The 26,538-nt window shown below is 40.8% G+C and overlaps 1 protein-coding gene across 1 annotated transcript in view; it reads left to right on the top strand.

The window, feature by feature from the left end:
- Positions 1 to 26,538, top strand: part of foxd3 (forkhead box D3) — a 55,158-nt gene extending 28,620 nt beyond the window's left edge. Inside the window, exon 2 of the mRNA XM_080505635.1 lies at positions 24,103 to 26,538. Coding sequence (XP_080361761.1) covers positions 24,110 to 25,306 — 1,197 coding nt within the window. The 5' untranslated portion in view covers positions 24,103 to 24,109 and the 3' untranslated portion in view covers positions 25,307 to 26,538. The remainder of the gene's footprint in view (positions 1 to 24,102) is intronic.

Below are 26,538 nucleotides of genomic sequence, written 5' to 3'. Positions count from 1 at the left end.
TTCTCAAGCAGAAAACCCCGTTTGGAGGTGTTGCAATATTTTTCAAAAGGAAAATGATTTTAACTATGGTCTTATCATCATAAAGGAATCCATTCAATTAGAAATAATCTTGCATTGTAAAGACTGTGAGAATGAGATACAAGCCCTGGCAACTTTCTGAAATTCTAATAATAATTTTTTTTTTTTTTTCAAAAGCAAACAATTAAAGGCTGCCCACAAGTTCAAGGCATCATTATGGGAATACAGTCCAGGCTGGTTATTAGGCAGCAGATTTTCTTTCTTTTTCTTTTTCTGTTTTTTAAGTAACAATTGAACAATTCCCTCCCATAATTCAGATATCTGTATTAAGATTTTAATAAGTTGGTGTCCACAGACCTTTTAACCGTCCCGAGCATCAGTGACCATGTGCCTCCCTCGGCTCACCTGCCCCCTGTCATCTCACAGGACGGAAAGGGGACGTGACCCAGCGCCTCATCACCATGCTAAGTGTTTACAAATTGTTTTGGTCCTTCTTGTGGGGATTGATGTGGGATGCAGCCAGCGGTCAGGATGGGCTGCCTTACAAAGGCTGTTGATCTCGACATGACACGCCACCCTTATGGTGTTGCACATGGCCCCCCATTAATAAACAAATGAAGGGCTCACCCTGGAGGTCAGGAGAGCTCAGCTGGCCCATTTGCCATGACGAGCGCTCGGCTCACAGGGATCCAAAATGGCCACCCGCCGCGTCTGCCTGTCAGACGGCTGCTAACCTTGTCTTTGGTGATGGGCAGAAGGGCAGGAGAGGGAAATGGGTGGAGAGGGAGGCTTTAGGTTGGGGACACACAAAGGGGGGCATGAGTTGCCCCCACACCCTCCCCTCCACTGATTAGTGTGAATGACAAAGTGGTGCAGAGAGTCCACTCAGGCCTTCATAATAAATCTATCAGGGAGTAATAGAATTCCATCAATCCTTGCTCCTCAGTCCTTCTGCCCTCCCTCCTGCTCCCCACCCCTGGGGGGGTCACCGTGTCTGTGTGGTGGTGGTGAGAATGTGTGAAGGGAGGGTGGGGGTACAATCCTCTGGGATTGTACAACTGTTATTATTCAATTACGCTCCCTTTTCTTCTCAGTTAAAAGACCATGATATCATTATCACTTAATGAATATATATAATTGGATCTTGGCTGCCGCTTCCCCCTGGTCTGATGAATACCACTCACTATTCATTCGGCCCTTGCTCATACTCCTTTCGCCGGCCTCCATTACAGCAGACTGTGGAGATGGAGATGATGGTGATGATCACCATCACCATCATCACCATCATCATCATGCTGTCAACAGCGGGAAATTGAAATTATGTCTGTGTTCCTAAAGTGTTTAAATGTTTCAATGAGAAGTATATTTAAAATTAAACTCCGGAGTTTCTGAACTGCTATTGCAGTCAGTTTTTAATTATTTTGGTCTATCAGTGGTCTGAATGCAAGAAAAAAGAAATATGAATATGAATGGTTCAGATGTGAATCAGTATATATGAGAGACGCCGGATTCAGGCTTCTTTGCACACAGAAGATGACCAAATTAATTTATATGTAATGAACATTGCTCAAAATATACCTGAATTGCACATGCAATTATTTCAAGTTTCATTTGAATTTCCATGTTTTGTTTAATAACCCTGTGACAATTTACACTGCAATCATTTGCAGAAACTCATTAGGTCCACAGACAGTATCTGGATTTTATCTCGACAATGACTGCGCATGAAGAAATTGTTTATGAAAATTGTGCAACATTAGCACAGAGGAGACGGAGGATGGAAAAAGCCACACAATAGCTGCACAATCATAGATTTTACCTATTGAAGTGTCCTGGTTGGTGTGAGTGTGGACAAACCCCCGGAGGACATTAAGAGGAGAGGAAAAAACCTTGATCGCTCCGGTTGTGACAGTCATGGCCATCAATATCCTTTCAATCTGGCAGGATACAATGAGAAAGGGGGATGAAGATGGTGATGAGCAACACTAAAAACATTGATTTAGCATTTATCCACTTCATTTGAAGCGAGACAAGGGGGCGACAGGGGCTCTGAGGGTTGGGGGGTCTTTGAAGAGCAAAGTCAGGGAGTGTTCAGCCTCCTCCCATTCAGATGTCGGCCTCTTGTTGGAAAGGAAAAGCAACTGTCCCTCCCCTCCACATTGTTGAGCGTAAATGTGGCATGGCGGGGGTTGAGCGTGTCTGTGTAAATCAGACACGAGGAGTGTGTGAGGTCATGGGAGCGTGTGCATGTGTGCGCCGCCATGCTCCCGTGTAAAAAGGAGGCCCGTGCGGTGGTGGATGGATGTGGGGCGTTTGCCATCATTAATCCTGCTTAAAGAAGACAGTGCTGGCAGAGTGGCAGCGCCCCAATCCAGCTGCTCCCCCCCCCCCCCCCCCCCCACTGAGACACTTCAGACACCCCACTCCCACCCTCCCATCTTCCCACCCGTCACCCTCTCATTCAGCCCACCTCCTCACCCCCTCAATCCTCATCCACTCAGCCTTTTTCTCCACCTTTGCTCACAAGCCCCAATATTCCACCAAGTCCCCCCCCCCCCCCCCCCCCCCCCACTGCTCCAAACCCAAAAACCCACTCTCACTCACTCACCCATCCCTGCCATACATCACTCCAAATTAAATTTACATTAGGCCCTCCTCTATCAAAGAAGCCAAAAGAGAGGCAGAGAGGGAATGAGATCGAGGGGCTGACATCATTACCCGGCAGCAGAGCACATGACCGTCATCTATTAAGCCCTTTTATACACATGTCTCAGGATTTTACCAAAGTTCATGCATACCTAAGTGCAAGTTTGTGTTAAAAATTAAACGCTCTTTTAGGAGGACAAAGGAGTTTCTGAACTGTTGACTTTGAGAGGGGCTTTATTACCCCTAACCATGAATGTCTGGCATTGCTATAGACAGACCCCCCATTCCTTCCTCCCTCTCTCTCTCTCTCTCTCTCTCTCTCCACTCACTTTTTTTTTTAATCTTCTTACCTCTGGCTCATACTGCCACTTCTCATATCATTATATAGTGGTGGGTTGAGTGTCTGTATATATCAGTGAGATTTTTTTTTTTCTTCCTGAAAAATACCAGCATTGTAAAACAACATTAAAGCTACAACCCATGCCCAGCATGACGCCAACATTATCGTTCTCAAATGCAATTAGGAGTGTGAACATATTGTTGTAACAAGGATGGACAATGGTACTTTTAGGTTCAGCATGTTTCGGGTCACTCATTGACTTACCAACTGAAAACAAATTCGGGCACAGGCAGAACATGTAAACTTTTACGACAATAGTTCTGTGAGACAGTCAATATCAGGAACACTGTTAATGTGAGCGGACTGTTCTGACCACTGCAGGAGTGAACCGCAATTATTCAAACTTGCCTAGCAAAAAAAAAAACCCTTAGAGAATCAGTGTCATTTATACATTAAAATGATAGCGATGGTGTGAGTATCCCTGTAAAAATTCTAACTACATGTCGTTAAACATGTGGCACTGAGGAGGATACATGTTGTGGTGCAAGAGTTTCATTATGTTGATGTTAGTGCAAACAGCATCACAATGTCTGCTAATGTGAAATATTACCTTGCTGTGCTTTTGTGTGTTGGATCGTGTGCAGTCATTTCATGTTGTTTGTCTTGTCACATCCTATCGTGTCAGATTGTGTTATACCGTGTCACGTTGCATTATGCTGCAGCACGTTGTGTTGTGCTCTCCAGTCTCGGTCTATATCAGTGATGTATTAGGACAGAGTGTTACCTCCCCTCACCGTTGGGGATATATTTGCATTGGAGCGTCTGAAAGCAGCTGGAGTGAACCAGCTCAGTAAAGGCACCTGAGTGCTGAGCGCTTACTCTTTAATTGCTTCATTATCGTCTGTACTAATCCCTCTCCAATTTCGACACTCTCATTTTCCACACTAATTTGTCCCGGTCCCTCTCCAGCTCTCTTCCCTCACAGTCCACAGCGCTATGGCACCTATTTGCTTTCCAAGGCAATGATAACAATTAATGCAGCAGTTGGCGGCGCTTGTTTCATATAAACCTGTTTTAGCCGACTAAACAAGAGGCTGCTGATAAACAGACTCTAGAGCCAAGGCGCAGAGCTTCACAGCACCATTTGTCTCTCTAATTATGCTTTAATTACAGCTGTGTATGCTAATACACTAAACATTTGCATAGAACATTCACACAACTTTCTGTTTTCTCTTCAGGAGTGCTGCAGACGGAGGAGTGAACAATAGCACCAGTGCTTATTGAAAGAGGCCTGCACTGTGTTAAATTACATAGGGGAATTGTTTAGAATTAAAAACAATGCCATAGTTCTCTCTGACAAACTGTTTATTTTATACTGTTAGGTAACGGCAAACAGAGTCTGAGTGATTATAAAATTAGGTGGCAATTCATTTCATAACTGCAAAACATTTAATTACATTTTATAACAATAAAAATGATTTTAAAATGCTCTTGACAATAGTACACAAGTGGGGTTTTTTTCCAAGTGGCTTTCCCTGCATTAAAATCCTTCTCTTGCTTACACTCCATCTTTAGAAATATATTATAATAATTTGGCTAAATAGCGGTGCAGTTGAAATGGAGTGTGTGTACTTAAAGCAAAAACTAACGTTTAATGTCCCCATTTGACGAAACCGAGGGTGTATTATATATTGTATGAGCTAGCTTTTGTATTTTTCATTCCTTACATACATTCCTATAGTAACTATTTAAAATATTTTCCTTCACTTGTGGTCATCACATTTTTGCTTATTTCACAAAACTGAGCAATGTTTGGAATGATGTCTTGCAAGGCACTGTTGAAAACCAGATTTGTTACGATGTCACTAAACTTTTGTTTACTGGAGAAGTAGCCCCCAAACCCTAACCCTTGTAGAACTCAGTCCTCTTGCAGTTAGGTTTAACTAGTCCAGCTAAACCTAAGAAGTGAATCTCTCAGTGGGTTTACTACACAAACAGTGCTGACAGTTACATTACATTAATACAAAGCAGTGCTGGTTGTACAGCTTCACAGCTGCAGGGAGGAAGTACCTGAGGTATCACAAACTTAGAATAAAGGAGTCGGTCACTGCTGGAGCTCTCTCGTGCACTCAGGGTGTCTTTCATGAGGTGGCAGCTTCGACCTTGTTCTCTCCCATAACCTCCATCAGCTCAAGGAGGCATCCCAGGACCAAGCTAAGTGGTCCTAAGTGTGACGACTCTTTGCCTTACAAGCTGTCTTTCTACCAAAAACCACAAGACACTCTTTAATTCAACTTCACTTATAACATATGAATGTTTTAAGTTGAGTACCTTCCCCACATATCGGTACACGGCCGTCATCCTGCGTTGAAGGAAATAAACCCAATCGGGTGAACCTTGAGGACACTTTTCTGGCAAGTCCTTGAACAGTATTTTTATACTGTTCAAGAAGACTGCATCTATTCTATTCTATTCTATTCTATTCTATTCTATTCTATTCTATTCTATTCTATTCTATTCTATTCTATTCTAGTCTAGTCTAGTCTAGTCTAGTCTATTCTATTCTATTCTCCTCTTGCTACAGACTTTGCTCTCACTAAGCATTTCAGCTAAACACCTCACTTAACTACATGTCATTAAGTCATTAACATACAAATGATCTGAGGTCATCCAGTGATCGGGACCCCCAAATGCCACCAAATGCTAAGGAACCACCATTCACATATAAGTAACCCATTCATTCCTGGTAAGTAATTCCTCATCACGTCATTTTCCCTCAAATCGAAAACTTTAATTGTCCATTAGGAGACGGGCTTTTCACAGTTAAGGTGAATGGTAGAGGTGAGGATAATGATGGTGTAAAATGAGGCTTCACAGTGGCAGAAAACATACATATTCAATTGCGGTAGTCGTAAATACAACACACGGCTTGTTCTTTTATAATTGCAGCTGTGGTTCCCCTTCCCTAAAGGATGATCTCACAGCCACAACTGACTCAGTCCACCATCAACAGGCACATGACTTATTCTGTTACTGTTTCTGGGAAAAAGTCCATTATGCATAAACACCAGCTGTGAAGTTTTCAACTTACAGGATATTCTTGATTTCAATGGCAAAGAGTTTTCTTCTGTCTATTCTATATATCTATTCACTGATTAATCTTTAACTTCAGTCTTGATTGAGTATTAAAATAACAACTTAAACTGTTCAAATACAATAAACGAAACCCTTACAGTAAAGAGAAAAGTCTACCTCCATGTTGCTCATATTGCCTAAAAGGTTTGTATGCCTTTTCTTACAGTAACAATCTGAAGGATATTCATTCAAACATAAATCAGTTCACTATCTCTGGATAAACTATATTTGTTAGCGGTCGCAGTTATATGAAATAGCTATTGTGTGGTGCTTTTGGTGCATTCTGTTATGGTTATTAGCCAAACACTTAACTCAACATGCTTCTTCAACACACAAAGGTGACTTTTCAAAAAATAAATAAATAAATAAAATAAAGGTTAGAGACAGACAGACTGCTCCAAACTTTTAAAAGAGGACTTGAAAGCATTGTATTTATTTCACAATAACTCCCCGATTGTTACTTGCTATTTAGTTTCTTATATATATATATCATCATGTTATTGATTATCAAATCAATAGAGACCTAGTAGAGCATCGAGTCAAATGAAAGTCAGGAGAAATCGTATCAAAACCTTGATGTGATTTTGTAAATTATTAATTTAGAGCATGCGGAAGCAATAGTACAGCAAACAATTGAAGAGCCTGTCTTTTTTGGCTTCAACTCTTGGTTCTGTGATCAAAATTGAGATAGCAACACCAAGGAGGAAAAGAGAATCAACAGTGAAAACAGAACAAATAATATTTCCCTCTCACATCATCTATCTGACAGCAGGCAGTGAAAAGGAAAGGAGGAAACAGGAAAAATCTGGGGCTGCCTGCCGATCTTTCATTCGCTCTGTGCTCATACATCGTGGATGTACCTCTTAATTTGGTCCTGCCACAGACTGGGCAACGGAGACCTTCAGCCATTGGAAACAAATGATCTGGCCTGGGAGGGGCAACAACTCACAGCTGGCGGCACAACTACACTCAGATGTTATAGTTTACTTTGTATTACAGCAGAGGTTTTAAAATCTTTGGGCTTCTCTGGTTTTTAGTCTGATGATCCATGATGGGTTTTCTTGTTTTCTTGTTCAGTCCAATAAAAGGCCAGCCAACATTTTACATTTAAAATAAATCAATCAACGTTACCCTTGAGCTTTGTGTTGTCATAGTGTTAGGTTACAATGTTAAGGCGGACTGTTACTGTTCAAATTAGTACCGAAGGGTGAGTAACACCATTTACTTTACTAAAATACTTTTTATTCTTTTAAACTGACACATTGTGCAAGAGCTTAAACAGCATATGATTAATTGTGCTTTTATGAAAGCCTGGGACTATTGCTTTTTTGACAACTGTGATCTGCAGAGATTTCTTCTCCCACATAATCAGGACGATTCCCAACACCTAACATGCTCTCTACTTTTTGTCATGTTTGTTTGCACTATGGGGGTATTACTGTAACTGTAGCATCTTCTACATAACAACTTTTATGATGGCTATAGGAAAATATTGTGTCTATCTGAGATAGAGCGTCCCTGCTTGGAGTTTGCATGTTCTGTCTGTATCTGCATGAGCGGAAGAACGAACAGCATTGACACAGTTACAGTTTTAATTTAGTATGCATGCGTTTGACGAAATTATATTTTTTAACATGTCTGGTTTGGAAGCTTTTATCAACATCAATTTCCTTGTTCTGATCATAATGTATCAAACAATATATCAAACAACAATTTATTATATCCCAAACCTCAGTTTTGTAATTAAAGGTAATCCAGTTGTCATGATAACTGTTATGCATCGGTATATTGAGGTCCCAAATTAAAGATGACAGCTAAAAAAATGTGCAATTATTTGAAAACAAGTAGTGAGCATCATGTCATTTCTACATAAAAGTTGGTAACTGGGGGTGATACAATATGTTTTTCATTTGGAGCCAGGTCCTTTCTTTGTAGAGTTTGCATGTTCTTGCTAGCTTTGTGTGCATCTTCTGCAGGTACTTCTGGGTTTCAAATTCACTTGTGAAATTAAATTCTATTCAAAACACTTTGTTTTACAACTGATATAACCCCATTATTACCCAGGCTGAGGATTGGAGGTATGTTTTGTGAAACTTTAATAACAAAATGCTCAGCTGACTTAAACCAGTGAATAGATACTGAGTGTTTCTGGTTGTTTGTGAGGGAACAACTTAAATTCAGGTGAGATTTCATGACACCAATGAAAGAAATCTATGAACGTCAGCCGAAAATCCATCAGAAATACATTTCTATGATGATGAATGATTTGATTGTGGGAAGCCACACATGTTTGGGTGAATGACACAGTCCAATGGACACACACAGGGAAGAAAAGAGAAAGGCTGCAGTCTTGTCTCTTTCCAGTGACTTCTGTGTATTGTCGTGAAGAGGAGAGCAACCACATGGTGACATTTGTGACTCTATCGATGTCAACCTAATTTTACTGTGAAACCAGAAGCCCCGTGTCATCCTCATGTGAGAGTTGAGTAAGAGGCCTAGAATACACTGGGGAGATGATACCACACACAGAGAGATACACATATGCACACATAATGAACAAAAAGGGATTTTTTTTTTTTAATTAAAAAAAAAAGGGCGATGTGAAGATGACAGGGGTCTGACAGCTCACACAAAGTACACAACAATGCTCTATGTAACATTTAAGAAACACACATTCTTTTGTTGTTTTCCTCTGGGCATTACTGTAGCGCAGATCATTACAGACACAAGCGTGGTGAACTTTGTGACTCTGAAGGAGCATGGGACAGATGCCAACTGAATGGAGCGTGTCAGTGTGATCAGGGTGAGGACATATGAATCCCTCGAGAACCCTGTAACAGGAGATTAGCGTTGACACAAGGTGGCAGAGAGCGACTGTGGGTGCTCCTCCTCTCAATCTATTCTGTTGGGGGTACCACTTGCAAACAAACACAGCAGCTCAGTGAGTCTGTTCAGGTTTTGTCCTGCTGAGGATTATCTCCTGAAAGTAGGAGTGTCAAACTTGTGTCTGTGTCGGAGCCACATATGAGAAACGATGAGTATATGATTTGTTTTTATTTACAAAACCTAAAAAAAAAATGTATTAAGGAAAAATATACCAAATATAATAAAGTTAAATTGCTAAATTGTGTGATTCAAAACAAAAACAAAGATTCCTCCTGATGCACGATCCAGTGTGTTATCCCCAAAAAATATCCCCAAAAATGCAGCAGAAAAATCAACCTTGTCCAAAATGTTGATCTTCTCTTCAACAGTATTTCATTAACAGGTTAATGGTGGCAAAAGTGATGATGATTTTTGTAGCTTTCAGCAAGCACGTTTTTCTGAATTCATGAGCACCCTTACCTCACAGTGTGCTGATGCTACTTTGTGAGCAATAAGAGAGCTTGCTTATTGTGTTAATGACACCGACTCTTTATAAAACAGCGCCACTGCCAGTAAATATAACATAAACAGCAGTCCATTCTATTGAAGTGCAACTTAAGTTGTATTAGGAATTTTTGCTCATTGCTAAGTTATCATCTTGGGGGCTTGTTTTGGCCTGCGGGCTGTTTGACACCCTTTCTTTAAAGTTTGTTGACTCTTCTTTCCACTCGTTTTTTTGATTCCAGTATTTCCAGGGCTACTGACATCAATTTTCTACCAACATGTTGAGGGACAAGAGGCCCAAATCTATCAAATTGACCATCACAGTATAGGAGTGTTTTCTTATCTCTAATAAACAATTTCTTATCATCTTTTTTAATGATACATGTACGATTTTGGCATGACAGGAAATTGAAATCATATTTAATTTCTTTAAACTGACATTGAAATGACAAAGTGCATAAACCACTCAGGTTAAAAAAGGCTGGGGACACGGCACAAGGCATAAAAACCGGCCTCTGAGGCCAAAGTGTTTTCGTAGCCATTAACAGCTCCGACGTGGTGCCTCTACATTTACCCTGATCCAGGGTAATAAGATTTACTTTACTGCTTGGTCAGTGCTAAATAAGTTGGGTCTTGTATTTAATGCATTATTGCAAAATGCCACTGATCAGCAAACACTACAGGCAGCCCATCATGTGAGATGGCTGTTCTCAGCCACAGTGGTTCACCTCTGTGATGTTATGCTGCTGGAGCTAACGTAATTAGATTGTACTGGAGTTGTGCTTGGACAGCAGCTGCATATAGAGGAGTTCCTGTCAGATGACTTTGGTTTCAGTCAAATACAATTTAAGGTAACTGGGAGCATCTTTGAAATAAATCAAATGTTTACAGAGCAATTTATGTGCTGAATTGAGGGAAACCTCAGGACAATGGCCAAGGGTCAACGTGAGCACACTGAGATCACTGTGTGATGTTTCATGTCACTGATGAATGAATGAACAATGATGGTTCATGTCTCACTTTGAAACATCTGTTGTGCTCTAATTTAAACTGTTTCTGGATATGTAGGGTGCCACTGTACAAATGCATTCGCATATCTCACACCCGGTCAATCCAGTTCCAGCATCAGTCCAGATGTGTGCACATGTGCCCTTGTGGAGTCATGGTTGAAAAACTGTATGTCATATTGTTTTAATTTATCCCCAGACAGAGCGAGCACAAGAGCTTGTTCCACAAAGACATGCACACTGTTTTTCGACTCCAAACTTGATGGTAAAATTGATGAAGTTATGTCATATTAAGCTAGTTCATGTTTAGGGCCATAATCAGAAACACTGAGGAGATTTGTTTTCAGTCATTCCAACCAACAACCATTGGGTTTGAATCTAGACTTGAATCCTTATCCTCTAGGCCACCACTTCCTTGACCATAATACAGATGGTCAGCGCAGAGGATGGATTTATGTGCTGTTGTGGTGGTGAAAGTATTCCCTTTAGAAACCTGGTTTTATGTACATTGTACTGCAGGCGACCTGCAATCACAACATTGAAATTGAAATACAATAGGGGAATTTTTGCTTCCTGTGCTCATGTTTTCTTTTAGTGGATATCAATTTTGATTTCACAATCTTCAAGGTTTAATGGATTGTAAAATTATTTTTAGTTTGACATTTAATATGTAAAGAGACTGAGCTGATACCTCAAATATCCATGTATGAATAAAGAGCATGTAGGCAAAACAAACTCCCAAAAAACCTGCATGTTCATAGTGTGGCTGGAGTCTCTGCAGGAGATTGAAGGAGTCTACACATTTAAAAACTATTCTTTACAATATATGCTCGCATTTGAGTTGTATGTTTGTCACACACTATTTCAATGCATTCAATAAGGACTGCCATGCAATCTCTGCTCTCCTGTCAAAACATTTTTATAAATATATGCACAATATACATACAATCCCCAAAAAGTCCACAAAAGTCAACATCGGAGTCAATGATTACAGTCTCCCTAGTTTAGTAGTGGCAGTTTTCTTTTCTATTCCTTTTACAAATCTGCTTTGAGAAATGTACTTTGAATGTAATGAAGATGAACAGCAGATCACAAGTGATTTGTGTACATATAAAAATCACAAATTAAACCATGCTGCACTGCAGAGATGAAGTCAACTGTGTACTTATGTGCACAGCAAAAATGGCAGAATTGATAAAAAGCAGATCATGCACTCTTCGAAATCGACACTGGTATATGATCCACAGGAGTGCTTTTTGTGTTGAGTCGGATGGATTTTTTTTTTTCTTCTTCTGTTTATTATTCATTGTTAATTGTTGGCCGTGGATAGAGAGCTCTCTTAGCTGCTGTCTGTTTCTGTGCAGTTGACATTCCTGATGGGGAAAATCCAGAATTCCAAATGAAGTGCAAAACATTACATATGCAAGGAGAAATTTTGGGTTGCTGGAAGCTACAGTTTCACAATGTTCCCGCTGCATGAATCTAAACTGACAACTCCAGTGCCAAAAGAGTACAAAAAGAGATGACATACTCTGCACAACTTGAAATGTATGTAACTTCCTCAATATTATCCTTGACTGGCTTGCTTTGTCTCAAATGTGTGTCCAAACCATGTACACAGATGAATGACCCAGCAAAGGAATTCCTGCTGCAGCTCAATGAAATGGCTTATGCAGGGCAAATTTAATATGTGGTTTTGCCCAGACAATACTGGGTTTTGAGCTGATCTGCTATGCCCTGGAGCTGGGTGATGAAGAAGAGCAACACAGAAGAGAATAGAGCTTTTGTGAGTTTCCAAAAGTTCGAAGCCCCCCCCCTTTGCAGGATGCAGAAAGACAAAAAAAAAAAACCTCACCCAAGATGGCAAGTCCCTGTAGGGAAAGAAAAATGGGTAATCATTACGTGCGTGCAACAAATTCTTGATTTCTAAAGGAGAGAGGCGCAAACTAAAATGGAAGCATTCTGCTGCATGTTATTTCAGGGGATGTTTAATTTATTTATTTAAAGATCATTGTTTTACACAAGAAATAAAGCATGAAGCATAAAGGAAACCTTCAAGATAGTAATGGTGATTTCTTGTAAAAAAAATCTTTTTGACCACCACATTTTTAAGTTGACAGTTGCTGCTGCAGCTGTATTAACAATCAAAATATCTTAATCACTACCAAGCATACTTGAGTTTTCTATTTATCTATTATGATGTAGTACAAACACTGCAGAGAGAAATTGAATCCACTTTTCAAGTCTGCTTCATTTCAGCTTTGTAAAACCTTATCGCTGGTCCTATAGGTGTATCATATCCTCCATCTGGATGACGAAATCGAAATCATTTGTGACTTTTGTTGTTGCTCCAGAATCAGTGATGCTCCACAGACTCAATGTTTGCATGTACTTCAACAAAAATCCTTCTAAAATGTGTTTTATGAATCTTGTCTCGAACATATTCTTACTTATCTTATGCAGTGATTTTATGCAGTGCCTCAGTACACCCTCCTCCCTGTTGTTTTTGCTTCTGTCTCATACGGCCAATTCATTCTGTGATCACCTCTTACTGTAAACATATCCCTGCCTTCTTATATCCATCACTGAGCACTTGGGTTGACAGCAACATCGACACTTTTTGTGCTGCCACCACGTCCAGACTGAAGGGCCGAATGAACACATTTGTGACAAGAGGGAAATCAGCAAAACATGAAGATCCTCCTTTAAGAAAAAAGTCACCGAAACAGGCCTTTCTTTTAGAATTTACAATAAAGTGGTATAGAAGATGGATGGAGTACAGATTAATCTCATCACACTCATATTAATTTAGATAGTTTGTAAAACAGCAAGCAAACATGCACAAAGGCGATTTCTGAGCTGAATGCTTTTCTGTAGAACTGTCCACTGTAGAGTCACTTCTCATTCAGACACCATTAGGTCACGACCAAGGCTCAGTTTGCAAACATCCTGCATTTCATTGATCGTGTACATCCATTTCTTTATTGGCTGCTTTGTGAAATTCCAAAATAATCTAAAATAAACAAACAAACAAGGTAAAGAGCATTTTCTTTCCTGCTCAGCATGTAAAAACTGTCCAAGAACTCTCAAGTCAACGTCAAAGCTGGTGCGAAGAAATCAGCCAATACGCTTATTACATTTTAGCATATTAAGGTCTTTAGTAAACATTTGGTGATATTCAAAGAAGGCGCAAGGCTTGTTCTAATGGTGTTAGCCCCTCTAACCCGAGTCATCTGACAGGAATACATCTAATTTCTAGTGTAGATTGTTTTCATGCAGAATTCCAACATGATAATTGGATTTGCTGTTCTGAGCTGCCTTCTAAAACACAGTCACATGGCTTCATTAGCTGTTTAGCCTCTTCATTGGTTGCTGAGTTGTGATAATACAGGCCAAGAAGAAGCCAGCCAAATAAAGATTAACCACAGAACTTTGATGATCTTCTAACAAGTTTACATGATACAATTGACTTGATTCTCCACAATTTGCTTCAGTGAAGCAGAAGCTGCTGCTGTCTGAAAAACAGCCTCAGACCAGATGGTTTCTGGTTTCAGTCAGAAGTTAAACTAGTAAAAAGAAAGGTTTGTGATGCAGTTAGATTTTTTTTTTCATTTTCATTCCAGCGTCGTGCACATTGTACAGCAAATGCCAACGTACATGGTTATTGATGGGTCACAAGAATTTAAAATAGTTTGATGATAGAATTCATCTGTAGAAGAAACGTATATAGAATATATCAGATCCTACAACAGGAATAAAAAAAATATAAAAAAGGAAATTGATATTCTAAGCTACTACATGTATATGCATAGGAACAGGTGGCAGCACCTTTTTTTTTTTTTTTTAACTATAAGACCTAGAACGTATTTTAAATTAGCCCATGGCATCAGAATACAAAACGTGTCTTGGAACAAATATAAATGCATTGTTTGATTCCGGCACAAATATTACACAGGGTGTGTATGGATTTGAAAAGACTTACAATTATTGTATTTCTTTGACGGTAAAGTTCAGCATCCAGTATGCATACAAGGTCTGTAGGTTATAAATGAATTCACTCCTTCTCAAAAGGCGACTGTGGCTCAATTGGTAGAGTGGATTGTCTTCTTGTCGCACAGCGATTCGATCCTCCATTTCACCATATCAATACGCTGAGGTGTCCTCAAGCAAGACACTGAATCCCATTTGTTTGTGACAATGCAGGACGATGCTGTAGTGAAGTGTACAAAAACCAAAACCTTTAAAGCAAACATCCTGTCTGGTGTCTTGCCACCAGCGTCAGGTCTCTCGGTCAGTTAGCGCAGTGGGCCAATGTTGAGTTGACCAAGTGACTAGAATAAAATGGCATTCATCGAGATCCTGCTGCCAGGAGTCATTACACTTCCCCGTTCCGGCAGAGAAAAGCAGTCAGACATTCGGCCATCTGCTTCCAGGACACCCTCACCAGCAGTGGCAGCTTTTTGCTTTATGTTTGTCATCACAATGGAGAACCTGCATGTGCCTGTGAAATTTGAAAGTCTTTTGCCTTCACTGGCACAGCACCATGTGCTCTGAGCATTTAGCAGGACAATCTGAGAGAAAAAAGATGAGTTTATTGGTACAGAAACCTGTCAACCCCCCCCCCCCCCCCCCAAAAAAAAAAAAAAAGAAAGTGAGAAGATGCACAGAAAAACACTTAAAAATGCACATTCCATTTTCAGTCTAATACATTCAGGGGTATAAAAAGGCTTCAGTTGAGTTTATGAGGGCACAATAGCCCACAGTTGTGCATGCAGAGGTCTGATGGTACATTTTGACACCGATTCATATGCAAAGAACGGACAGATTTTATTTTAACATCCCATAACACTCCGAGCATTGTGGTCACAGTGAAACATATTCCAAACAACCGCCCCCATCACTTTTTCATGCCAGCTCTGAGTCATCCTGACATCCAAGAAACCCCCCCCCCCCCTCCGTCACCCCCACGCCACCCCCCAAACCCCACCACCACCACCACTATTCGTTTCCTCTGGCAACAGTATCTGCTTATGATCTGCGTGGTGGACAAGCACACAGACCCCATCAAACAGTCACAGAGCTGCTATGTGGCTTCAGTGTGTGGTAGAGGGTGAAACCCCCCTATTGTGCAGCGGTGTGTTGGACCGGGCCGGGTGTCCTCTCAGTCAAATCAAAGGCACTTCCTCCGGCACTGTCGTAGAACCCACTGCCTTTGGAGCTACTCATTATTACATGCGAGGGGGGACTTGTGATCTTTTTAATTATTCTGCACTTCATTTCTATCCCACCATTCAAAACGCAACACGAGAATTGATTGCCTCAAAGATCCATCTTTATAATCTCCCCCAGGCCCATAAATTACCGAACTTTGGGGCCGGGCGGGTGAGCCGTGCCGGCACAAGCGGGTCCCTTTCACAGCAGAGCCGCGCACAGCCACATCACTGCAGTGTGTCTGCGGGAGCGAAGCTGAATGGGGTTGCTCTTTTGCTGCCTGAAAACTGGAGGGGAAAAAAAAGTACACTTGTTATCTTGTGAACCCTCAAACATGTAAGATAGGAATCTCTTGAATGTCAGCGACAGAAATGGAATTAACAAGAGATCTTTTTATTGTCACAGAAGGTCATTAGGCTGCCAATCGGGGTAATTATGGAAATGATCTCCCCAGCTCTTTGGAATGTTTTCCTGCTTCCATAAGGACTTGAAAGTGTTCAATCAGCCTCTCTCGTGGGAAAGTTCAGCCATAACTGCAAGTGTACCAGCAAAATCAAATTAAGCAAAGAGATTTCATTAGTATTTATAGCCCCGAGGCATTTGTAAAAGTATGGAGCAGCGAAGTAATGTGGGACTGTGGAGGGGAGAATTATTGCTTAATGACAAAGGCCATACCTAGAAGACATACACATGGATAATGAATAGGAGGCATTGATTGCATCTTTAAAAAGGATTCTTGAGGGATTGTAAAATATTGATGCTTGTGTGTCGGACTTCCAACTCCCGGCATGGCTGCGAGGGTGGCAACTTTGTTTGGGTGTTAACACAGTTCAGCTGTTAACTTTGAAATGTTGAGATATTTAATCCTGTTAAAATAGAAGCAAATATGTATGAAGTGATAAAAGGCTGACGGAGTTCGAGACAGTGATGAAGAGTTATGATTATCCAAATGGTTGTTTTGACCTTATGTTACTTTTCATAAATCTAAAATGTAACTCTGGGAGGCCAGTAACTAAATACATTTACTCAAATACTCACGAGGTCTTCTCATACTTCTTTTGACTCCACTTCATCTTAAAACAATGTGCAGTAGCTGCAATCATGATGACTTGAATGACTTTAACGACATTTTACCTTGACATACAGCATTCTATATAAAATTCTACTAAAAATCATGGTGTGAATAATTTTTTGAATAATATATTTACACATTTATAAATATATACAAATTCTAATGGAGTTCAGCTTCTCATTTGTAAAGATTTGAAGGAGATTCAAAGATTTGGAGTGAAATATGCGGCTCACAGGAGCAATAAAACAGTCACTGCATCGACTGTCCTGTAACAAAAGCTGTTTATTTATCATTGCTCTGCAGTTTTTTTCTTCTCAACATTGTAACACACAACACGAGGATCCAGTTTGAGTCAGCATTCAAGATTTATCTTAAGAAGGTCATACATATTGTACTAGTTGTATTAAAACAAAGTTGTTATGCTCAGCACTTATGCTGTCAAGTTAGAATTTGATCAAATTGCTAATATCATTATGATTAATTAATGTTGAAACAAACATAAAGCACACTTGAGAAAGAAACCGAGCACAATGTGTTTAATAATAACTCAAAATAACTCAACTTATTAACCGAAATGTAATATTAGAAAATAACATTAACTTGAGGTCAGAACAAGTCAAGTCTGCAGTGGGACTTTGTTGTAAGATGAGATCACTCGTTTATGTTTTGTCATTTTCATAATTAAATTCTTAGTTGTGTCACACCAACTCATAAAACAGTACATAACATAGAAAAATGACAAATTCTTAGAAACAAAGTGAGCATGAGCAGAGAGGAACTGATCAACCAGTAGTTTATCATCTTTACAAACGACTGGTATGAAATATGTGTGATTTAAGAGACAGCACCTCCACCATGGCAGAGGATAAACCGGTTTACATTTTCTTTGTGTAAAAGCACTTCATTGCCAGGGCACTGGGGCCACAATGAAATGAAGTCTCGATAGTGATGTGAAGTAAATTGCAACACCTGATTTGAATCATTGGGTCTATTCAGTCCACTTAACCTCCCAGTAATTGACAATTTAAAGGTGGAGTCCTTAATTTCAAGAGACAGCACCATGACTTTGATTAGGATGTGTGATATGCACTTCCCCTCTGGAATAACAGACAAGGACACATTTTATGTAAAGTAAATAATAGATGGGGGGAATAAGCCATGGTTTGGAGAAGTGCCATGGTTTAGGATGAATTTGAGGTGGCAGCATTAAGGAAAAGCACATCATTGCTATTCAGTATTTTTTATAGACTCTTACGCTTATGGATTTAACCTCCTTAAAGCCACATGCACACACTTTTTTTTTTTTTTTTTTTTTTATAAAACTGATTCCTATCAGTCATGCTATCAAAACATTACTCCTGTCCATACTCAAAGCTTGGGTCTCATCATTATCATCATCATCCTCGTCGCTTTCTCATACAATAATTGGGTTCGAGAAAAGGTAAAATGTCTCAGTGAAGAACTTGACGGATTATGTGAAGGAATATTATTATGGGCAGGGCAGACTGGATGTGGGAGGTAATTTGCTGTGATGTTACATATATGTATGCATCAATAGGCAAGAGAATATTGAGTTCAGAGGTCGCGCTGAATGAGATTTCCCTTTCATTTGAATTAGGAGAAAATCTGCTTCACGTTCAAACATTAATATTGGCGCTCAGGGACTTTCGGAGGGCGTTTCTTTGAGGAAGCGTGTCATTTTGCGAGTGTCTGTCTTGTTTCGTGTTTTTTATTTGCATTTTGTGATTAATTATCCTGCTTGGCTGAGCGTCATCACGTTTTTCGTTTTCCAGATTATCCAGAATTACCTACAGCTATAAGGAAAAGGGGTAGGAAACTATATATTTTCTGCGTTTCAAATTGCATGTGGGTTTTTTTTGTTGTTGTTTTTTTGTTTAGAGGGAAGTAATCGATTTGGTGCAGCTTTAGTCTTACATAATTTACTCTTTTCAATTCATTATAGTCCTACTCCAAATACGGACACAGGCAGCTGTGTTAACATGTCGTTTCCCATCCTTTCAGACAGAAACTGATTTGACACGGAACCAGCTTGCATGTGTTTTGACACCGTGCTAAATACCTGCCAGAGAGGGCCAATTTGTGCAGTTTTACAGCCTGCTGCCGCCGCGCTCGTGCAAAGCGTGATATTCTGTTGTGCGCCTTTCGGCCTTAATCTGAATGACAAAACGCCTACAAACTGGGTGTCATTGCACCTCTTTAACAAGTACACATTGGCATGGTAATCCGGCCGTATTTAGCTGGAGGTGTCACTTTCCCACCAGTGCCCGCGTGAGTCCCTCCATGCACGGCTTCCCATGGGGCTGCTCCTGCCGGGCGACCGGGGCCGAGCGCAGGGCTGAACCGGCGGACGAGCCGCGCTCACAGCAGCGCTGCGTCTCCGGCACGAGACACTGGACAGTTTCACACATAAACAAAAGCCAATGAGTCAAAATTCGCTGAAATAACCTAATTTATGGGTCACTTTAATTAAGGGAAATAACTCCCTAAAGTGATATAAAATTATACGAAATAAAAAAAAGGCTCAACCTATATGATAAAATCAAAGTCGACAATTTGGATTTTTTTCCCCCATTAAATTGGCTTTTTCATATTAATTGACATACCAGGTACAAGATTTCAGTATAAGATTGTTGTCCACCAGTAAAATTAGTAAACGTATTGGAAAACTATTGATATTATAGAATTACTGTGAGCTGAATGCCATATGCTTTAGACATTTTCTTTATTTTTGACTCATTTTATTCTTGGTCAATTAACACCAAGCCACTAATTTCCGGGTCAAATAGTCCATTGGGGGGAAAAAAAAACAATTTCTTCGGTCGGGAGTATATTGGTTGTATCCAAAACAACCGTTATGGGCAAAAATACGCCTGGTCATTGTAAACCTGCAAATGCATGAAGACGAGTGCTGCTGCACCAGCACACCCCCCACCAGTCCAATAATTCAACATAAAAATCGAAAAATATTTAAAATTCATGAAAATGTACATTATCTTCTCGCAGCGCCACAGCCCAATGTTTACTTGAAGGGAAAACTATAAATATGCAGATTGATTGTAATGAAAACGTAAATTGGGGAATGGAAAATCTATCACATCGGGCTAAACTATTACTCTTTAAACATACTAATATCCTGACAATAATAATGGTGCACCATAATGAGAACTGTATTTCTTTTTTTTTCTTCTTTTTTTTTTAAACACGTTAACGGAAAGTAGGTGAAAACAATGTGAGGTGTGAGATGTGAAGTCTGGGTCAAGTCAAATAGATCCGACACACATATGTATGGACGTATGCGCACGCGCACGCAGAGTAAACAAGTGGAACAGATTCTTCGATGTTGGGCCCTTTGTGGTTTGATGTGGGGGGGCCCGGGGGGAAGGGGGTTAAAAAATGAGCTCCATCATATTGTTTGACAGAAACTTGCCGCTTGATAGAGTGGGATCTATGGGAAAGGCTCAAAATGGTGATTTCCTAAAAAAGAAGAAGAGGGAAACAAAAACAGCTGAGAGCCCGCACGCCTGCCTCTTTCCTCTCTTCTGCAGATTTCACACTACTTTCCACAAATCCAATTTAGTGGGATAATGTCTCTCTCTACTTTTTTTTTTTTAGGGGGGGGGGGCACGGTTGTGTTGTACACAGCGCACAGCTTTGCTGATACGTCGAGATTCGTCTTGTTTTTATTAAATCTGACAAGCTGAAGATTTGGCTACTGGTGTAAAATAATTAACATAATGGTTGTAATTACAGGCGCGCTAACAACGCATTAATTTATCAAATCGTTGTAATAGCTGCTGCCCCCGACTGATCTCTCACCTAATTAATTAAATGAGTTACCTCTCAAAAATCTGTCTTTGAAAAAAAGCTAATTTCAAAGCACAAATAAACTATCAAAGTTTAATATGTTTCATTTTGATTTTTGATTTTTTTTTGTCCATTTGTCAATTTCTTTATAAAGCTGCATACCTACACGTGTTTTTACTAATGTGTTTTCAAGAGCCACTATTGATTATTTGGGGTGATAAAAAAAAGAAAACAAGAAAAATCAAGAACCAAACAATACAAGGTGTTTTGCTAATTATCTTCCTCAAAATGCTCTTTATCGTGGACCAAGGTATTAATTGTTTTTGAGTGTGAATTCGGCATATTTTAAATAATGTCAAGTTTATTGAATTATTATCTGGCAGGAAGATTTATGAGAAAACACATAAATGTCAAAAAACAACAACACACAAAGCAAAGAAAAACATCTCTTTTTATCATATTGAGATGAAGGGCAAATAATTGTTATTATTAGTGGTGAGTAGTTGTGGTAGTAGCAGACTTTTCAGAGTTTTCCGTTTTCACTATCACTACCGTGACTTCCTCCGGTCTTCTCCAGGTGGCCCTAACCTCTGACCCCATCCAGATAGAGAGGAGCATCCTGCACATGGGATACGACGGGAAACAAAATTCGGCCCCTTAGAAACCACCGGGGCATCACTTTATTGCGATCACAATTATTTGTTAGGTGACCTTGCTGGCATAGTTTTCAAGGATCACACGTAGTGGCTGTTTCCTCTCCATCACCTGTACCGCTGCTGCTGCTGCTGCTGCTGCTGCTGCTGCTGCTGCTGCTGCTGCTGCTCCGCCGTCTGTCCCCCCCTAACGGTGTCACGCAGAAGCGAGATGGCTTATTATACTAAAAGGTTTTGTCGCGCTAAGCCGTGCATGTGTGCTTAAAACGTACATTTCATTAACAAACTGTGAAGGTGTAAAAGCGGATTTATGAGGCTTCAAAAGATCACAGGAAGGACGGGTTTCAAACCCCCTCTCGGTGCTGTTGCAAGTCAGGTTATATCAGCAGTTACACTGTCTTTCACACAACACTGCAACTATGTGTATGTTTTCTGTTTTTTTTTTAAATAGTGGCCGGCTGCATATTCTCACACGAGGAGAGATGGACAGGTAAAGAGAGGTTGGTTAAGATATAGGTGGTCTGTGCACATGTGATTTTTTTTTTTTTTTGAAGAATCCCTTGGAGTCAGAAAATGTGTCTGAAATAAAACCTTCCTTGCTTTACAGGAGGCAAAAAGGAGGATTGACATGTATAAGCATCTGCAAAATAAAATGTGGCCACTGGGTTTAAATGTATAAAGTCACTTTAAAAAAATTAAATAGAAAGTGATCAAATAATTCTTTCAATCAATGTAAGCATACTTAAAAGTCAATTTTGGATTTATGGCTTTTAAAAGCCAAAAACCAGAGACAATTTCAGATTTCCTAAACAGACATGGTCACCGCATGAGCGGGATAAAAGTTGACGCAGACTCTGGTTTCATCTGCTAAGTAGTGTTGTATTGACGGACCTTCAGATCACGGGTCAGCGAGAGATTAACACCGAGCGAGTTTAATCGGAAGCCATGTCTCCGTCCTTTGACCCACACGCGCATTATTAATGATAGCGTTTGATTCATCCCACTTTTATCCCGAGGAGCAGAGGTGTCTGAGACGCAGCACCTCTGTGCCCTGAAAGGGCAATTAAAGGATCAAACTCACTCTCAGACTACAAGATGCTAAAAAAAAAAAAAAAAGAGGAAAAGGTAAGAAAAAAGAAAAACACACCCTTGTAAAAGTCGTTTACAAAATAAAGTTCACCCCATTTGTAATAATAATAATAATAATAATAATAATAATAATAATACCGTAACTTGCTTTACTGTAGAATTTCGTTTTTTAAATAATTAAATTTATGAAAACAATGCATGTCAAGTAACCGGCGGGTATTGGTGATTGATATTTTTATTAACCTCTTCAGAGACTTGCGATAAAATCAATCGCGCGCCCTGGCACGCTGTAAAAATATCTACATTTAAATTCCCGTTGTCATTTAACCCGTTCACTCCGTTGCAAGCGCTTCAACAGCAGTCGCCTTTGAACATTTGCTTAAACACAAAAGCAGGCGCTTTCGCTCCTCGTCCCAAATTTTCTCACACGGCTCAGGGAACCTCCTGCATCGGATTCGACATCCTCCCTGTGAGCCCTGCCTCCACCGCTCACCTTCATGCCTGTGAATAAATGCTCTCTTTGCATTCACCCGCTGTCCGCATTTCCTACTTTTTTCAAATGCAAAGAAATGATCGAGCTCGTTAGCACTTCTTCCAAAGTAATTCTTTATTCCCATCCATTCACGGCTGATGCGGCTGCGTCTTCCCACCTTCGGCTAATCCTGCGGGAATAAATACACTTGAATTAATGCTTTGCATGGGAGGTCCGGGATTCATACGATGGGGTGTGAAACGGGGAATAGCAGGACATGCATTTATTTCAGCACCAAATAAACAAAAAAGTTTAGTCCAGGAGAAAGCGCGAGGAGAGTTGCATGCACTGTTAACAGTTTTAACAATTAGAATTCCCACACATGCAGCAATCTAACAGTTTAAAAACACGGAGTGACATCAAACAAAGAGTTCGTTAACTTAACTGTCGTCGCTTTTCATTCTGCAGCTGTCAGCACAGTTCGCATTAGAAAAGTTAGAGGTTTGGATTGTTTTAACACAGCCACATTATTGCGCATCAGATCTTTCAATCGCGCGCCGGCCAATTTTCTCTCCCCCTCCTTCTCCTCCTCCTCCTCCTCCTCATCCTCCTCCTCCTCCCTCCGCCGTCGTTAAATGGTCTATGACGGACGAACACAAAAAATCAGCGGAAAGCAGCACTGCTGATGTCCCATTGTTGACAAATCCATGAAACAACTCCAGTTTGCATGGTTTAACAGAGAGAAGAGGAGGCTGGAGGGAGGGAGGAGAGGGGGCGTGTGTCGTCACCGAACCACGTGTCCACACTGATAGTATATCTTATACTGAGGAAAGTAATCCATCAGACAGTCCCGTTCAAAGCCCCAGCCTTTAAAAGCAGCATGTGTCATCTCGACTTGGCTCTCCAAATATCACTCGTCTAGGAAATATACGCGCCGAGAAGCGACCGTCGGAGCGCCAGAAGTCGCGCTTTCTCCAGAAAACTTCGAGGCAGAAGACGCACCGATTCACAGGCCCGTTCACTGTCTGAGTGGGGGAATATTTACAGAGGCTGAAGTTTCACGCTGGTCGAACCGGCTGGCTGTCGACTGAGTCGCGCTCAGATTGACAAGCGCGAGCAGACGTCTCTCACAGACACCGCGGTGTGCGCGCGCGCTCTTGTCCGCCGGGCTTCACCTTCACAGCTCCACCGGCCACACAGGTATTTTGGCTTGACTTTTTTTTTCCTTTTTCTTTTTCTTTTTCTTTTTTTAATCCGTGCGTAAGCCGTGAGATGACCCTGTCTGGAGGCAGCGAACGAGCCAGCGACATGTCCGGCCAAACTGTTCTCATAGCGGAGGACGTGGATATCGACGTGGTGGGCGAGGGAGACGAGGAGGGCATGGAGAGGGTGGACAGCGACTGCGACAGCCCGGGCGTGGGTATCCTGCACGACCTGCGCGGGGAGACGGGCGACGACGACGTGGAAGACGAGATCGAGGTGGAGAAGGAGGAGATGAGGTCCGGCGGAGGGAGTCCTTGCTGCGAGAGCTCCGGGGAGGGGGAGACGGGCGCCGGGAAGGGAGAGGGTCACGACGGGAGCGCGGCGTCGGGAGGTGCCATCCAGAAGCCCAAAAGCAGCCTGGTAAAGCCGCCCTACTCCTACATCGCCCTCATCACCATGGCCATCCTCCAGAGCCCGCAGAAAAAGCTGACCCTCAGCGGGATATGCGAGTTCATCAGCAACCGGTTTCCATATTACAGGGAAAAGTTCCCGGCGTGGCAAAACTCCATCCGCCACAACTTGTCCCTCAACGACTGCTTCGTGAAAATCCCCAGAGAGCCCGGCAACCCCGGGAAGGGCAACTACTGGACCCTCGACCCCGCGTCAGAAGACATGTTCGACAACGGCAGTTTCCTTAGGAGGAGGAAACGGTTCAAGCGCGTTCAGCCAGATGTGCTCAGGGACCAGACTGCGCTCATGATGCAGAGTTTCGGGGCGTACAGCCTCGGGGGCCCCTACGGGAGACACTACGGGATTCACCCGGCTGCCTACTCCCATCCCGCTGCTTTGCAATACCCGTACATCCCCCCCGTGGGTCACATGCTTCCCCCGGGCGTCCCCCTCCTGCCCTCGGCGGAGCTGAACAGAAAGGCCTTCAACTCCCAGCTCAGCCCGAGTCTTCAACTTCAGCTCAACAGCCTGAGCACGGCGTCGCTGATCAAATCAGAGCCGTCAAACAGGCCGTCTTTCAGTATAGAAAACATTATCGGGGTCTCCAGTGCGTCCTCGTCCTCACCGGTGGCCGCTCAGGCTTTTCTGCGTCCTCCAGTGACGGTTCAGTCCGCCCTGCTGAGCGCCCAGTCCCTGTCTCTGACCCGGACCTCAGCCGCCATCGCTCCCATCCTCAGTGTACCCTCAAATATTATTTCTGGACACGTTTTACCTTCGGCGACGGTGGCGGGAGTGTCCAAGTGGCCTTCACAGTGACTTAAATCAAGGGGGGAAAACAAAAACTCTTATTTTTATACATAGACTTTATTATTGAGAAGTGTGAAGACCACCAATCAATAGACAGCACTGGACTGTAAAGCCACATAAAGACTGTTGAAATACAAAAAAAAAAGAAAGAAAGAGAAAAAGAAGATGTTTCTGTACAGGTAACATTTGTAAATATTTGTAAAAATAGAATGATTTTACCTGTTTGAATTTGACCTCTTTCTCCCCTTTGTTCCTGTTTGAAACCTGTGATACTTATTTTACATTTTCTTTTTGTATTGGAAGTTCAACTGGACACACACTTTGGCTTCCTTTTCATACAAGACATGTAAAGCTCTGAAAAACAGACTGTTTATAATAATAATTATTAAAAAAAACAAATATATGTCATTCTATGTAGCTATATTGTGTTGTAAACTGAATTTATTTGTAAATAAACTCAAGAAATATTCAAAATTAATTTTCTTTCTTAACCAATTCAAATTGTTTGAATCAGATATTTAATGGGCCTTATAAAAACATTCATCCAATTCAAACGGTATTACAGAAAATTAAAAAAACAGGGTATGCAATTGTGATAAACACAAAGTCAAATAAATATTGATTTGATACAAAAATACATATTTTCAGAGTTGATAATTATGATCCTTTCCCATTAAATGAATCTAATTTGTCAATATCATTTAATCTTAAATATTGCGAATCGTCCAGATAATTGTTGTATTCTAACTACAATTTTCAAGGATTCACTTCGGGTATCTGAAAAATATTTCCATTAAACGAGCTCAAATTTATAATTGTATATATCAAAAATATATTTTAAATTGAGAAGGTGAAAGAAATATATCGTTTTAAAAAATTCTCATGGACTTAAAATAAACAGTGGGTATTAAATTATTGAAAATATGAACATTGTATTCAAAGAAAATTGCTTGAAAATATGTGATATATTTAGCGGAGGACGTGTTGAATTATGGGATGACATACCAGTTGTTCGACCACTGTTTTTTAAGATTTAAAAAATAAAATAAAAAGTACACCTTAGCATTGCATTTTACTTACCAAAAATATCGAAAGCAGGTGATATGGCTCGGGTGAATATGGCGCAGTTGTGTTTTTAAAGCTATATTTATGTGAGTTTTCCTGATAACGATCCTTGATTGACTGGATGTCACAGTTCGGACGCCTTTTAATTTACCATTACATCATCGCTGTATCGTTTT

This window comes from Blennius ocellaris (assembly GCF_963422515.1).
Source record: "Blennius ocellaris genome assembly, chromosome: 12".
Lineage (NCBI taxonomy): Eukaryota > Metazoa > Chordata > Actinopteri > Blenniiformes > Blenniidae > Blennius > Blennius ocellaris.
This window is presented reverse-complemented; position numbering and strand designations above follow the sequence as displayed.